Consider the following 13,314-nt stretch of genomic DNA (forward strand, 5'->3'; position numbering starts at 1 on the left):
GCGGTGTTTTTTCAAAACATTTTTTTTTAATTGTTTTTATCGAAACAGCAAAAATTAAGATACGAGGTTTGTGAATTACAGCGACCATGTGCATAGATGGCAGCCACCAAACTGAATCTCACAAAATCTTGAAATATTAATTTGTATTTTATTTTAATGACAAACACACAGAAGTCAGAGGGTCACCTTCATGCAGAATACATGTAGCCTACATCTGTAAAGCTGCAAACCACATTTTCATCTTCAATGCATCTTTCAGTATCATCCACCCTCCACTCACCAACCCAATCGTCCCAAACTTTTGCGCGATCTAATAATTTGGATAAGAGGGACACCAAAACAGAAAATGGTGCATGATCAGTGAATTACAGCCACACAACTTAATTTCAAGCTCCTGCCGCACGTAACTATTTTCCACACAAAGGATATATTCATTTCTCTAGACTGATTTACTGTAACTGACTTGAAAAGGTAAAGGAGCAGCACTATGCCAAGAAGGTAACAGTACTCTCAACAGTGATGCTGTCATATCACATTTATATTTAATTTATAAAATCTACTTTTTTGCAATGTTGCTGATCACTTTTTTGCTCGATTTTTCATGGTCAGCCATGAATTCCCTTCAATTCTGTAAGTCCTTGGCCGTTCATAATTAAAGCCTGGCAATTTGAGGTCAGAGGGCGGCAGCATTTTGGTCATGAGGCCAGTCGCCGTGGTGATGCTGTTCTCCCTGATGGTGAAGCGGTGACCCTCTTTGATGACCATGGGCTTGCGAAGAAGGATCTGCACTGTGGCGGTGTCACCTGGCATCACCATGTCAACGTTTTCTGGCAGCTTGACACATGCTGAGATGTTCCAGGTGTTGCTGTACATCATCTGCAGAATGAACAAAAACCAAATGATTAAAAATGCACCTATTGTTTTTAGATTAACTTTAAGTTCAAGACAGAAAAATAAACAACATTTCAAAAGAGGAGTCCAAAATACATTATCAATATCATAGATTACTGCAACCCATCCACACACATCCCTTGAGAGGTATTATAAAACCATACAAAACTTATGAACATTCCTTGAAAATGTATGTTGACTTTGTTTTAGGACAGGTACAGACAAAGATAGTAAACATTCTGACGTTTTCATCCACCAATCAAAAAAGATCATTAACCTTCACCAATGCCCAAGTTAGGGAACTAGCGCATTTAACACTACCAGTAATTGCCCCATTATTCCTTTGTTTTTAATGTCGCAATCATGAGACTCTAGGTATCCAGGTTTCCCAATTGCTTCGTTTCCGGCCGATTTATGTGGAGCACGTGATGCGCACAAAAAATATTGGCGGTCTAGAAGTGTCGTCTGCGCAATGATCGCGGCGGCTTTCTTGACCGCCAAGGACGACCGCGCACGTTGTGAGACGTCATTTGTTAGACCTCAATTCTTCAAGGATGTCAAACTAAATATTGTGAGCATAAAAATTGCAACAACAAAATTGGTAAACATGTAAATAAACAAACAATATGTCAGTGTGGGTGCCTCAGGCTCACAAGGAAAATGCCTGTATACATGATGTATGCATTTCTACCCTCATATTTTCTATAACACTACAGTTTCATCCATTGACTCTGCGATTCATTTGACAGCGAGGCTGTGTGCAGGTGTTAGTGGTAATTACTTTTATGATCATATAATATATATATGCAAGAACTTCTCCCTCCTGCACAGTTTCTAGTGTGACTGAGTACCCGAAGCACAAGAATCACCTTTGGAGGCAAAGCCAGTCAAACAGGATTGAGATTTTAGAACTAAGTTAATAGCTCTATAAAAACTGCTATGGGTACAGCAGCAGCCAGACCCCATCACAAACAAAACTCTACAATTAACAGGTGTCTAGCTGGCAATGTAGAAGAAATGTCGAGCTACTATAAATTAGCAGAGTTGTCTACCAGTACCAGCGAAGGAAGACTATAAAGTACTGCGTCACACTAGAATGGAGCAAAGGGCATGGAGTTTCTGTCAAATGCCATGCCGCTTGGCAGTACACTTGTACTTGTAGGGTTCATCAGAAGGTCCCACAATCGTTGTGCAAAACTAGAAAGAAAAACAACAGTGGGAGTAACTTCAGTAAGAAAAACTGGGATTTCTTTCACTTACCTGAATGTACTGATCCATCAAAGGTTTTGAACGCCCACCCTCAGCTTTAGTCAGGACGTAGATCTGTGCCTCAAACGTCTCAAATTGCTTCATACTTCCTGGCTCACTGAGAAACATTCCACGCTGAACAAACTCAGATTTCACTCCCCGCAACAGGGCACCAATGTTGTCACCTGCCAGACACTTTGAAACAGATTTGCGAAAGATGTGAATGTCTGATGCTGCTGTTTTGATAGAATTGCCAAACCCAAGCAACTCTACCTCCTGACCTCGCTTAAGAACACCTTGTGCAACAGTTCCAATCGCTACAGTACCTCGTCCAGGCACAGAAACACTTGACTCCACCGGCATGTAGAATGGACCAGACGTGTCTCGTGTTGGCGTTGGTATCGTGGAATCTACTGCTTTCATGAGTTTGAGTATGGAGTCTTTTCCGATTTCTGACTGCTCTCCTTTTAATGCCATGAGGGCTGAACCTGCAACAACAGCTGTTTTTGAACCATCAAATCCATACTCTTCAAGCAGCTCTCTGGCCTCCAGTTCAACAAGTTCCACCATTTCTTCATCAACAGCATCCGCTTTATTGATGAACACAACAACATTCTCAACACCAATCTGTTTTGCAAGAAGCAAGTGTTCCCTGGTCTGAGGCATTGTGCCATCTGTAGCTGCTATCACTAAGATTGCTCCATCCATTTGGGAAGTGCCGGTTATCATGTTCTTCACATAGTCAATGTGTCCTGGGCAATCAGTGTGTGCGTAATGTCTGTTTTCTGTCTCATACTGCACGTGTGTTGAGTTAATTGTAATTCCTCGAGCTTTTTCTTCAGGAGCTCTGTCAATGTCATCATACTTGACATACTTGTTCCCTTCTTTGCCAGTGTCAGATAGTACTTTCGTAATGGCTGCAGTCAAGGTTGTTTTTCCATGATCGACATGACCTATCGTCCCGACATTGCAGTGTGGTTTGTTTGATTCATCTGCAGCTGTCGACAGCTCACGACAAAAAGTTGGAAAGTTTGTTCTGTTTACATATTTTGATATAACATGGACATTCAGCACTTTTGGTGTCGACTTCATACCACCCGCAAGTTTCCATAGCAGACACCATGGCCGGGAGGCTGCCATCTTGATTTTTGAAGTGCGGTATCACTATAATGTTTAAATTTGAGAAATCACAAAAAGAGTTTCATTGGATTTTTAACAAATAAATTTCTGTTTGCTTGGTTTCATTTGATACCTTAGTATTTTCTGGGGGGTTTTCTTCAGAAAATGTATTTTGATTCCTAAAATAGAAAGTTACCACTTCCGTGCGGAGCTATTTTTAATCAAGAGAGCAAAGTCCAAGGCTTTCGTCCTTGTGGTGCAAGACCTAAGCCCCAAAGTATTTATGAGAAGTTTCCGCAACTGAAACTTTAGATCGGTTTCTTCTTTCAGTTGGAAACGGTCCTTGTGTCTGTGCTTAATTGCTGTCGTCTGCTACAGCCAAGGAAGGAGGGGACAGAACAGCAACCGCTCGGTGTTCCCAGAGGTACAGAGTTCATATCCAGCGTTGTCTTCTGACATTCTTTCAAGTACTTCGAACGCCGCAAGCATATTCGAGGACAAACTAGCCAGTGAGTGCCTAGAAGTCAAAGTGCTGCGTAACTTTTCTTACCTTTCCCGTTCCGACCCAAAGCTGTCAGGAGCAGAAACTTTACCAAGCGGTACTCTGTCTAAACCCATGTCCTTTCCCGTTTGCAAATTTTTCAGATCAGAGCAAGGATGCAAGTTTGGTAATAAGTGTCGGTACAAACATTCTGATTCTTTTTCTCCGCCTTTTCATCATCCATTTTATCAACAGAACCAAAATGAAGCCTCAGTAAATAGTTACGGTCCACCAGCAACTCCGACAATCCATCAAGGATACTTCTCTGCAAATCCAAGCGAAAATGAATCCTCAGTAAGTTACCAAGAAGCTGGTTACAGTTGCAGTTCACAAGGTTCTCCATATTTCAATACACCAGGCAACAATGGTTCCCCAGTAAGCTCTGCAGATTCACCTTCAAGATTTGAAGCACAGTTCCGGAACTTGGAAACTTCAGACCAAAATGAAGAAGCAGTAACCGCAAGTTCTCACTCGGCGACCAATCCCACTCCCAGACCGACCAGGAAGGCCTGTCATTACTTTGCACGCAATGGCAATTGTTGCTTTGGAAGCAGATGCCGCTTTGAGCATGTTCAGCCCCACAGCGCAGCACCCAGATTTCAGCGCCAACATTATGCTCAACCCACAGGATTGGAGGCTGATGGTCACCCTTCAGTGCCACAGGATCCCAAAGGCGACAAAGAAAAGAGGGTGAACATCCCAGGGAGAGATGATGGAAATTTTCGTTTTAACCCAGCTGATCGCCCCAGACCGCTGGGTTCAGTTGCACAAGATCCTTTGAAAGGACATGCAGCAGCAGGTCAGATAGCCGATACTGACCAAGGTCAAGAAGGAACTGAAGATCGTTCAACTACCGAGAATCAACAGGTCAAGTCGGATAAGATTTGTCAGTTTTACCTGACAGGCAGATGCTGGAAAGGAAACAGATGCAAGTTTCTCCATCCAGAACACCCAGCTGAGTCATTGAAGAAAAAGCCAGCCACTGTTGGAGATCGTCATAATGATGGCCAGAGAAAACAGAAAGAACCCAGCAGCTCAGGACCTAAGCCGGCACAGAAGGCTGACAAAATCTTGGCTACTGAACAGAGCAAGGAAAAGATCACTCCAGCTCAACAGCCCAGAGCACCCTATGTAGCCCAGGGGACAAAGAAGTATCACAGAGATGAAGTTGACGAAGTGGAAGCTTCTCGTCTGCGCAGGACCGAAATTGAACAGCTGATCAAACGTTTTCCAAAGAGCAAGGTGAAGGTCAACCGAGACTGCGCTGAGTACTTCCAGTGTGTCGTCAGCTTCAGTCCCACTGATCCTGATTGGGTGAGAATTTGACATTTTCTTATGTTCTCTAAATGAAAATGTACTTTATGAGTTTATCTTCTTTAATAGATCTATCTATATCAGATTTTTCACTGAATATAATTAATATGGAAAACATGATTTAGATTATATTTATATATGGTATTGTGTGGAGGGACAGAACAATTGGGAAACAATTGATTGAAGAATCTTCTCATGTGTAAAAGTGGTCAGTCTATTTTTAAGATCTAGTTAAAGTAACTTCATGTAATTATTATTGTTATTAACTTTATAAGCAAAATGGGGGGGGGGGGGGGCCCGGTCTGTGTCTTTTTCGTTTTAAGTTGTGGTTGTTTTTTTCAGCCATTTGACGTGAAGGTGTTCCAACTGCAAGTCGACATCCCAGCTGATTACCCTTTTGAGGTGAGGATCAATCTATTTGATAAATCAATCATTTTGGCAATCTCCTTATTTAGTCTCATTTGACTGTGTACTTCATCTTCTTGATGAATGAAATTTGGAACTTTCACTCTTTTTTTTAAAGACGTCATTTCAAGTTCAAGGGGACTGGTTTATTTTTTAGTTACCAATTATTAAATGCTTTGTAACATACATAGGTTTAGTTTTCTAAAAGGCTTAAGGTTTTGTCATCATCATACATCCTGCTTGTGTTTCTTCTCTTAAAGTTTAACTTGTTAAAGAGGCATGTGATTGTTCAATTTTTTGTTATCAAACTGAAACAATTATGTAAAATACTAATTTTAAAGTAGTACTCAGTAGTAGTACTAGTAGATGCTCAGTTATTTTCCCTTGACAACAATATTTAGATTGTACAATTCTTTGCAGATGATGACAATTTCCCTACCAAGTGAGCAAGACCTGCCTGAAACTGTCAGAAGGTGAGTCTTAGGCCAAAAAAAAAATAGGTCTGTTTACGGTAACATAGGCCCAAAAAATAGGTCGGGATTTTTTTTTTTTTTTTTTTCTTCAAAAAACCCATATTTTTACGTTATTATGCAAAAAAAACAAAAGATTTTTTTTCTTCTCCCAAATGCCAAAAAAAAGTCTAGGGTCGCGCGAAAAAAATAGGGTCGGTCGGGTTACCGTAAACAGACTATTTTTTTTTTGTGGCCTTATTGTTTCTCTTCATGAAGTTTTGTGATTGTGATGCTGCGTTTTTCAAAAATTAAAAACAAGCTAGTATCAACATTTATGGAACTTTCAGCTGTGTTTTCTGTGTTCGATAACATGCGATAGATAGCAGCTGTGAATGATCAGTTCAATTGAGATACAGTATGAACAAACCGAGCCGAGGTTAGACTATGATGAGTAAACTTAAACACTCTTGTCACATCTCATTAGGTATGTGGAAGCGTCCATTGAGGAATGGCTGGAGGACAAAGAGAGACAACTGGAAGAGAATGGACAGGTGGAGCTTGTCTTCCGCCCCTTCCTTCGCTGGCTGGACAGGAAGATTGAGGACGTTGTGACTGAGGGACTGAAGCAGGTATATTTCAAGCAATCAGTCATTCACTGTTATGTTGTCCACAGTTAGTGCTTGTTAAAACAACATTACTAGCATACACGTGCATGTACCTTGATGTACATAGCGCAAACATGCGAGAGCACACACACATGTGAAACTGAAACATTCTGAAAATGTCATTTAAGAACGGAGATGCTAGAAATTATTGTCAGTAATGCGAGCATTCATATATACCTTTCCTTTTGTTAAAAAATCTAAATTTCGTGTGCTTTCAGATGAAGCGTGAGATAGTAGCCAGAGCTTCTGGTCTGGAGTTCATCTCTGCTAAGCAGCTGCAGAAACAGTACCCTGGACAGACCTCTAAGAATTCTGATGATGAAGATGATGATGAAGATGATGACGAAACTGCCTCAGACAGCGAAGATGACTCCAGCAGTGATTACGGAGGCAGTGAGGAGGAGCAATCGGGTGATGAGAACACTGAAGAAAAGGAAGACAACGACAAGGTCATCAAGAAGTCACGCCAGGACAAGGTGAAGGCCATGCTGGCGGACCCAGAGCGCAAGGGAACGGAAGTGATGCTGAAGAACCTGCAGCTGAAAGAGAGCACGGCCACGATGTACTGCGACAAGATCAGCCTGGCCATCCAGTGCGAACGCTGCAAGGGAACGTCAGAGTTCATGGCCACTGGGGGCAGGGTCAATGTGGTGCAGTGTGGTCAGTGTGGCCAGACACAGATGGCAACATACCGGCCAGCCATGGTGCACCAGTTCTCGTCTGTGATCGGCTTCTTGGATCTGGACGCCTGCCTGCCGTTCGACGTCATCCTGCAGAACAGCAGCCTCATCCTCTCCTGTCTCCATTGCTCCAAGGAAACCAATCCTGGGGTGAGTTGTAAACAATTGCTTTCTTTTGTTTGCTTTTGTTCTTCCTTGCATCAGCAAACCAAACCTGGTGTGTGTTATGTACAGTTTGTTTCGTTCCTCCCACTATTCTTTCTTGCTTTTGACATTTGATTCTTGTCATTACAAGACCAGCAACCCAGGAAAGTAATGACAGTTAGTCCCAGTATAGGCAAGGGTGTCCTTCGGTATAGTTAATTAATTAAATCAGCCTTCCAGTTCTTTGCAATATTTTGTTCATGTAATAGTGGGGGGGGGGGGGGGGGGAATGAGAACATGAACTTATGACAAGGAAGAGAGTGGGCCATTGAAGATGAGCTGATGATCGTTGGTACTTTTTATGTTTGTATTATTAGTGCCTGAAGTAATAACATGTCTGCTTTTGTCGACAGGCGTTGTTGCCAGGGCAACCTCAGGATCACTGGTGCCGTGTCTGTCACCGAAAACTGAGGGTGGCCACTGATGGTGTGCGTTTTACTCAGTTGGAGCCATCCAAGACTCTGCAGAGTAAGTTTTGAGGTCCATGCACTGTTTCATTAAAAAAAAGTCACCATGCACAACAAGATCACCATGCCTCTTCTTCGTTTGTGGGTTGCAACTTCCTCGTACATTAGCTTTTGGAGCGTATAGGCTTACAGTGCTGTTTTTCCCCAGCCATTTTGGCAGTCATCACCCTGCTTCAAATTTCATATGGAGTAGTATGGAAATCACTGGGAATCTATAATGTACAGGCATGCTTTTCATGGACAACAAATTCTGCAGTGCTGACTGTGAAAGCATTGTTACCGAAACTGAAAGGCCACTAAAAAGTGGTTACAAAAGGTGTAAAAAAAAACCAACGAAGTATATGATTGTGCTGGAAATGACATAATTATCTCAAGGACCATATAAGAAAGAATACCCTCTGGTTTCGTTAGCACCTTGACCTTGCAAGGCCTTCAAGAAGCATTCTGTTTATTTATGTTCCTCAAGGGAGCCAGTGGCTGAGTCAAGTCTATTAATACTCATGTTATTTTTCAATCGTGCAGGCATCAAGGGCATGGTGAAGGTGGTGGTGCCAACACGCAAACGCATCCCCAAGGACCCAGCTATTCAGGAGGGAAAGCCGCTGCCCAACTTTGGCACATGCAAGCACTACAAGAAAAGCTACCGCTGGATGCGTTTTCCCTGTTGCGGCAAGTGCTACCCTTGTGACATCTGCCACGACTCCAAGGAAGACCACGAGATGAAGTTCGCCAACCGGATGATCTGCGGTTTCTGCTGCAAGGAGCAGGTATGTCGTGTCGTTTTCTGGTCTCTCAAATTTCATGGAAGTAACTCAAGGAAGGAATAATGAACTGCATTTCAGTTTGGAGAGTAAAGTGTCAGGGGAGGGGAACTTGAGTTGTAGTCGGTGCATTTCCTACTGTTTGAGTAGTTTGAAAGTGATAGAGAGTGACACCCCCCGCGGGTTAGGGGGAGTCCCATATTGGTTGGGACGAGAAAGAATTTACCCGATGCTACCCAGCATGTCGTAAGAGGCGACTAACGGTTCTGTTTCTCCTTTTACCCTTGTTAAGTGTTTCTTGTATAGAATATAGTCAATGTTTGTAAAGATTTTAGTCAAGCAGTATGTAAGAAATGTTAAGTCCTTTGTACTGGAAACTTGCATTCTCCCAGTAAGGTCATATATTGTACTGCGTTGCAAGCCCCTGGAGCAATTTTTTTATTAGTGCTTTTGTGAACAAGAAACAATTAACAAGTGGCTCTATCCCATCTCCCCCCTTTCCCCTATCCCATCTCCCCCCTTTCCCTGTCGCGATATAACCTTGAATGGTTGAAAACTACGTTAAACACCAAAGAAAGATAGAGAGTGACGTATTTTGACCCTGTCCTTTTCTCCAGTTGTCGGGTTAATTGGTTCATTTGTGAAGACGGGCGGGGATGTAGCTCAGTCGGTAGCGCGCTGGATTTGTATCCAGTTGGCCGCTGTCAGCGTGAGTTCGTCTCCACGTTCGGCGAGAGATTTATTTCTCAGAGTCAACTTTGTGTGCAGACTCTCCTCGGTGTCCGAACACCCTCGTGTGTACACGCAAGCACAAGACCAAGTGCGCACGAAAAAGATCCTGTAATCCATGTCAGAGTTCGGTGGGTTATAGAAACACGAAAATACCCAGCATGCTTCCTCCGAAAGCGGCGTATGGCTGCCTAAATGGCGAGGTAAAAACGGTCATACACGTAAAAGCCGTGGGAGTTTCAGCCCATGAACGAACAAACAAAATTTGTGAAGACAAGAGCTTGAATCTCTGTAGACTGATTGAGAGTCACTTTTTATATAAAGGCAGTTTGATCAAATTTCTTCTAAATGTACCGTATTTTCGGGACTATAAGGCACAGTGTGGAAATACGTTTTTTCCTTGATGTGTGGTGAGATCAAAGTGTCTGCATTCTCAGAGCTGTTTGGCCTGGTGGCCTGAGGTCAATGACCATATTTTCAGCCGAGACTAGCTGCCTGCACTAGCCATACACAAGGCGATAGCAGTCAATAGGGCGCAGGGGTCACGGTTGAGGAAAATAGTTGCGCCTTATAGTCCCGAAAGTACTGTATGCAAGAATGTCTTGCAAAGTGTGAATGGTGAAGAAATGTGTACAACACTTGAAAGTGTAAAGATCCAGTGTAAAGATAAAAACAGAGGCCGACAGGCACCCTCGCAGAGAGAGAAGGGAGAAACTTTGTGACTGCGATCTGCCAGGAGGATCGAATAGCATATCACTGTCCTCCTCCTGTTTCAGCCATACGCAGCAGATAGACCCTGCAAGGGATGTGACATGAACATGACCAAGGTTCACACCTCACACTGGGAAGGCGGCCAGGGTTGTCGAGACAAGATTTCTATGAACAGGTCAGTACCTCACTACAACACTCTGCAAGAATACCTGTGGGGGGTAAAAGTTGAAAGAAAACAGAGATATATGTATGACATTTTTCTTGTCATTACTAAAGGAAGGGACACAGACAAAGCTTTGGGGATATCAATATGATCAGTATGAAAATAAAGCATTGTGAGCAATCACTTCACACTTTTTAAGAGAGAATAGCAATCACTTTACACTTTTTAAGAGAAAATAGCAATCACTTCACACTTTTTTCTTGGCGTTTCTGTAGCTAGTGGGTTTTTTTACGGGGTGGGGTAGCTAGCCCAACGCCCAACCCTCCTCCTTTTTCAGCCGGGCTTGGGACCGTCCTAGGCGTAGGTGAGGTGAGGTGAATCACTTCACACTTTTTAAGAGAGAATAGCAATCACTTTACACTTTTTAAGAGAAAATAGCAATCACTTCACACTTTTTAAGAGAGAATAGCAATCACTTCACACTTTTTAAGAGAGAATAGCAATCACTTCACACTTTTTAAGAGAGAAGAGCAATCACTTCACACTTTTTTAAGAGAGAATAGCAATCACTTCACACTTTTTAAGAGAGAATAGCAATCACTTCACACTTTTTAAGAGAGAATAGCAATCACTTCACACTTTTTAAGAGAGAAGAGCAATCACTTCACACTTTTTAAGAGAATAGCAATCACTTTACACTTTTTAAGAGAAAATAGCAATCACTTCACACTTTTTAAGAGAGAATAGCAATCACTTCACACTTTTTAAGAGAGAATAGCAATCACTTCACACTTTTTAAGAGAGAATAGCAATCACTTCACACTTTTTAAGAGAGAATAGCAATCACTTCACACTTTTTAAGAGAGAATAGCAATCACTTTACACTTTTTAAGAGAAAATAGCAATCACTTCACACTTTTTAAGAGAGAATAGCAATCACTTCACACTTTTTAAGAGAGAATAGCAATCACTTCACACTTTTTAAGAGAGAAGAGCAATCACTTCACACTTTTTAAGAGAAAATGGTTAATTTAGCGTACAGCTAAGTTCTTTCTCTGTGTGTGCATGATTGTGTGTGTTTCCAGAGTGTTGTAAATAGTCCTCACTTTCTTGCCTGTTTGGTCCTCAAGACCATAGTTACAACATATCTGTAACCATGATTCTTGTTTATTTTCAGAAATGATAAACATAAGCATAAAAACCAGTCCAAGACAGTGTCGAAGCATTCACAGAAGGTCAAGGAGATGCAGTCGAAGAAGAAGACCAAACTTCGTCACGCCTAACTGACAAATCTTGATTGATTTTGTCAGAAAACTAGTACATGTATTACATGTTGTTTTTTTGCTTGCCAGTTTTCGTTTTTCTTTTTCTTTCGAAATTGCAGTGGATTTATTTTTACAACTATTTATTGCTGTTCAAAGACAATAATAGTACATGTATTCAATAGAGTGTAGTCTGTAGCCAATTGAATATTGACCAAATAACCTTGTTCTCAGTATGCATTTGTTGTTCAGTTTTGCGAAGAATCATGAACCCTTTTAAAGAATTATGCTAACTTTTATTATTTTTCTCAATGATTCAGATACTTACTGTTTTGTAAAAATATTATCTAAATCTGTAAAACCTAGTTTTGTATTTTGTACTCTCATTTCAGGTTTTCTTCTTGTTTGTTGTGTTTAAAAGACAGTAGTGTGCACAATATTGTATATGGGTAAGCACACATACTTTGGTTTAGATTATTCCTCTTGTTCTCTCTGGAAAAGTAAATACCAATGTAAATTTCAATCTGCTTGGCATTTGTGTGGGTGTGTGTGTGTGTGTGTTGGTATGAATGTGTAAGAATTTTGTATTTTGTTTCTTTTAAGTGTTTGTTGAGTTGAGTTGACCAAATGTGTGTGTTGTGTAACTAAAATGTTTTGGTTTCACATAACAGCTGGGTCTCACTTACACACACATACACACACACACACACACACACACATATATAGTTATGCATATACACTGCTCAGCAGGCAAGAGTATGAAAATATGAAGAAAACCGCAGGACAAAGAACACTGCTTTCATCCGATCTCTTACCTGACATCATTCATAACATCATTAAAGAACTTTCAAAGCCTGGACAAGTCTTTAATACATAAACAAATATAAACAATAGCAGAAGTTAACACACAATGTGTCGAAATTTAAACACATTTGGCAGGAAAAATGTAGGAGGGTGGAGCGATGTTGCCTTAAATATTGAAGTTTCGGCACAGAGAAAAAATACAGTATCATTCTGCTGCAAAAAACCCTTAATTTTTCCTTAGATTTGCCATCAAAAGCAACAAGAATACTTGATTTAACGTGAAGCTGAACAGCCACCTGAATGTGAACTTATTCAAGCTACGATTTGTATATGTATTTCTGTTCGCGCTAGTTTGTTCGTGTGTCTGTGTATTGACGTAAGCATATAATGTGTCCTACCAGAAATCTGCACAAATGTACGTCTGTCATGTCTTCTTGCCTCTCTCTCTCTCTCTCTCTCTCTCTCTCTCTCTCTCTCTCTCTCTCTCTCTCTCTCTCTCTCTTATATCAACACATCCACAGACATTGCGGTAGACTGACAAGGCAGACTGGGCTGTGGCAGGTTGGGATGTCGCCCTCTCGCTCTGTCTCTCCACCATGGTTGACTGAAAAGGTTATTGAAGCCATGGCTCTGCGTGATTTATTTCATAACATAAACAATAACAAGCCTTGCACTGAACATCTTTCGTACAAAAAGAGAGTCGGCAGGATCTTCTGTCCCTACTATTTTGTGGACAAAACTTATTGCGGACACGGCAGATGTAATAGAACTAGAAGCATACTTCCGCTCATGCATGAATGCCACAAACCGAATCAAAACAATTTCAGAAGAAGGAAATTCAAACATAATTTTGTGTAACCGGTGAAATTCCATAACTAACAATGTTGTCTGTCCCAGA

General features: G+C 41.4%; 2 protein-coding genes across 2 annotated transcripts; one reads left to right on the forward strand and one right to left on the reverse strand.

Annotated features, from left to right (window-relative positions):
• Window positions 1-134: 134 nt before the first annotated feature.
• LOC138979733 (elongation factor Tu-like) lies at window positions 135-3,291 on the reverse strand. Its single transcript, XM_070352477.1, has 2 exons — window positions 2,152-3,291; window positions 135-876 (listed from the first exon to the last, which is right to left on the reverse strand). Exons 1-2 carry the CDS (start codon window positions 3,277-3,279, stop codon window positions 580-582), a joined length of 1,425 nt encoding a protein of 474 aa, XP_070208578.1. The 5' UTR covers window positions 3,280-3,291; the 3' UTR covers window positions 135-579.
• Window positions 3,292-3,562: 271 nt separating this feature from the next.
• Window positions 3,563-12,135, forward strand: LOC138979743 (uncharacterized). Its single transcript, XM_070352488.1, has 9 exons — window positions 3,563-5,113; window positions 5,456-5,515; window positions 5,939-5,991; window positions 6,455-6,599; window positions 6,854-7,465; window positions 7,873-7,987; window positions 8,509-8,753; window positions 10,253-10,362; window positions 11,528-12,135. The coding sequence occupies exons 1-9, from the start codon at window positions 3,875-3,877 to the stop codon at window positions 11,631-11,633; spliced, it is 2,685 nt and encodes an 894-aa protein (XP_070208589.1). The 5' UTR covers window positions 3,563-3,874; the 3' UTR covers window positions 11,634-12,135.
• Window positions 12,136-13,314: the final 1,179 nt, after the last annotated feature.

Source organism: Littorina saxatilis, linkage group LG1, assembly GCF_037325665.1.
Source record: "Littorina saxatilis isolate snail1 linkage group LG1, US_GU_Lsax_2.0, whole genome shotgun sequence".
Taxonomy (NCBI): domain Eukaryota; kingdom Metazoa; phylum Mollusca; class Gastropoda; order Littorinimorpha; family Littorinidae; genus Littorina; species Littorina saxatilis.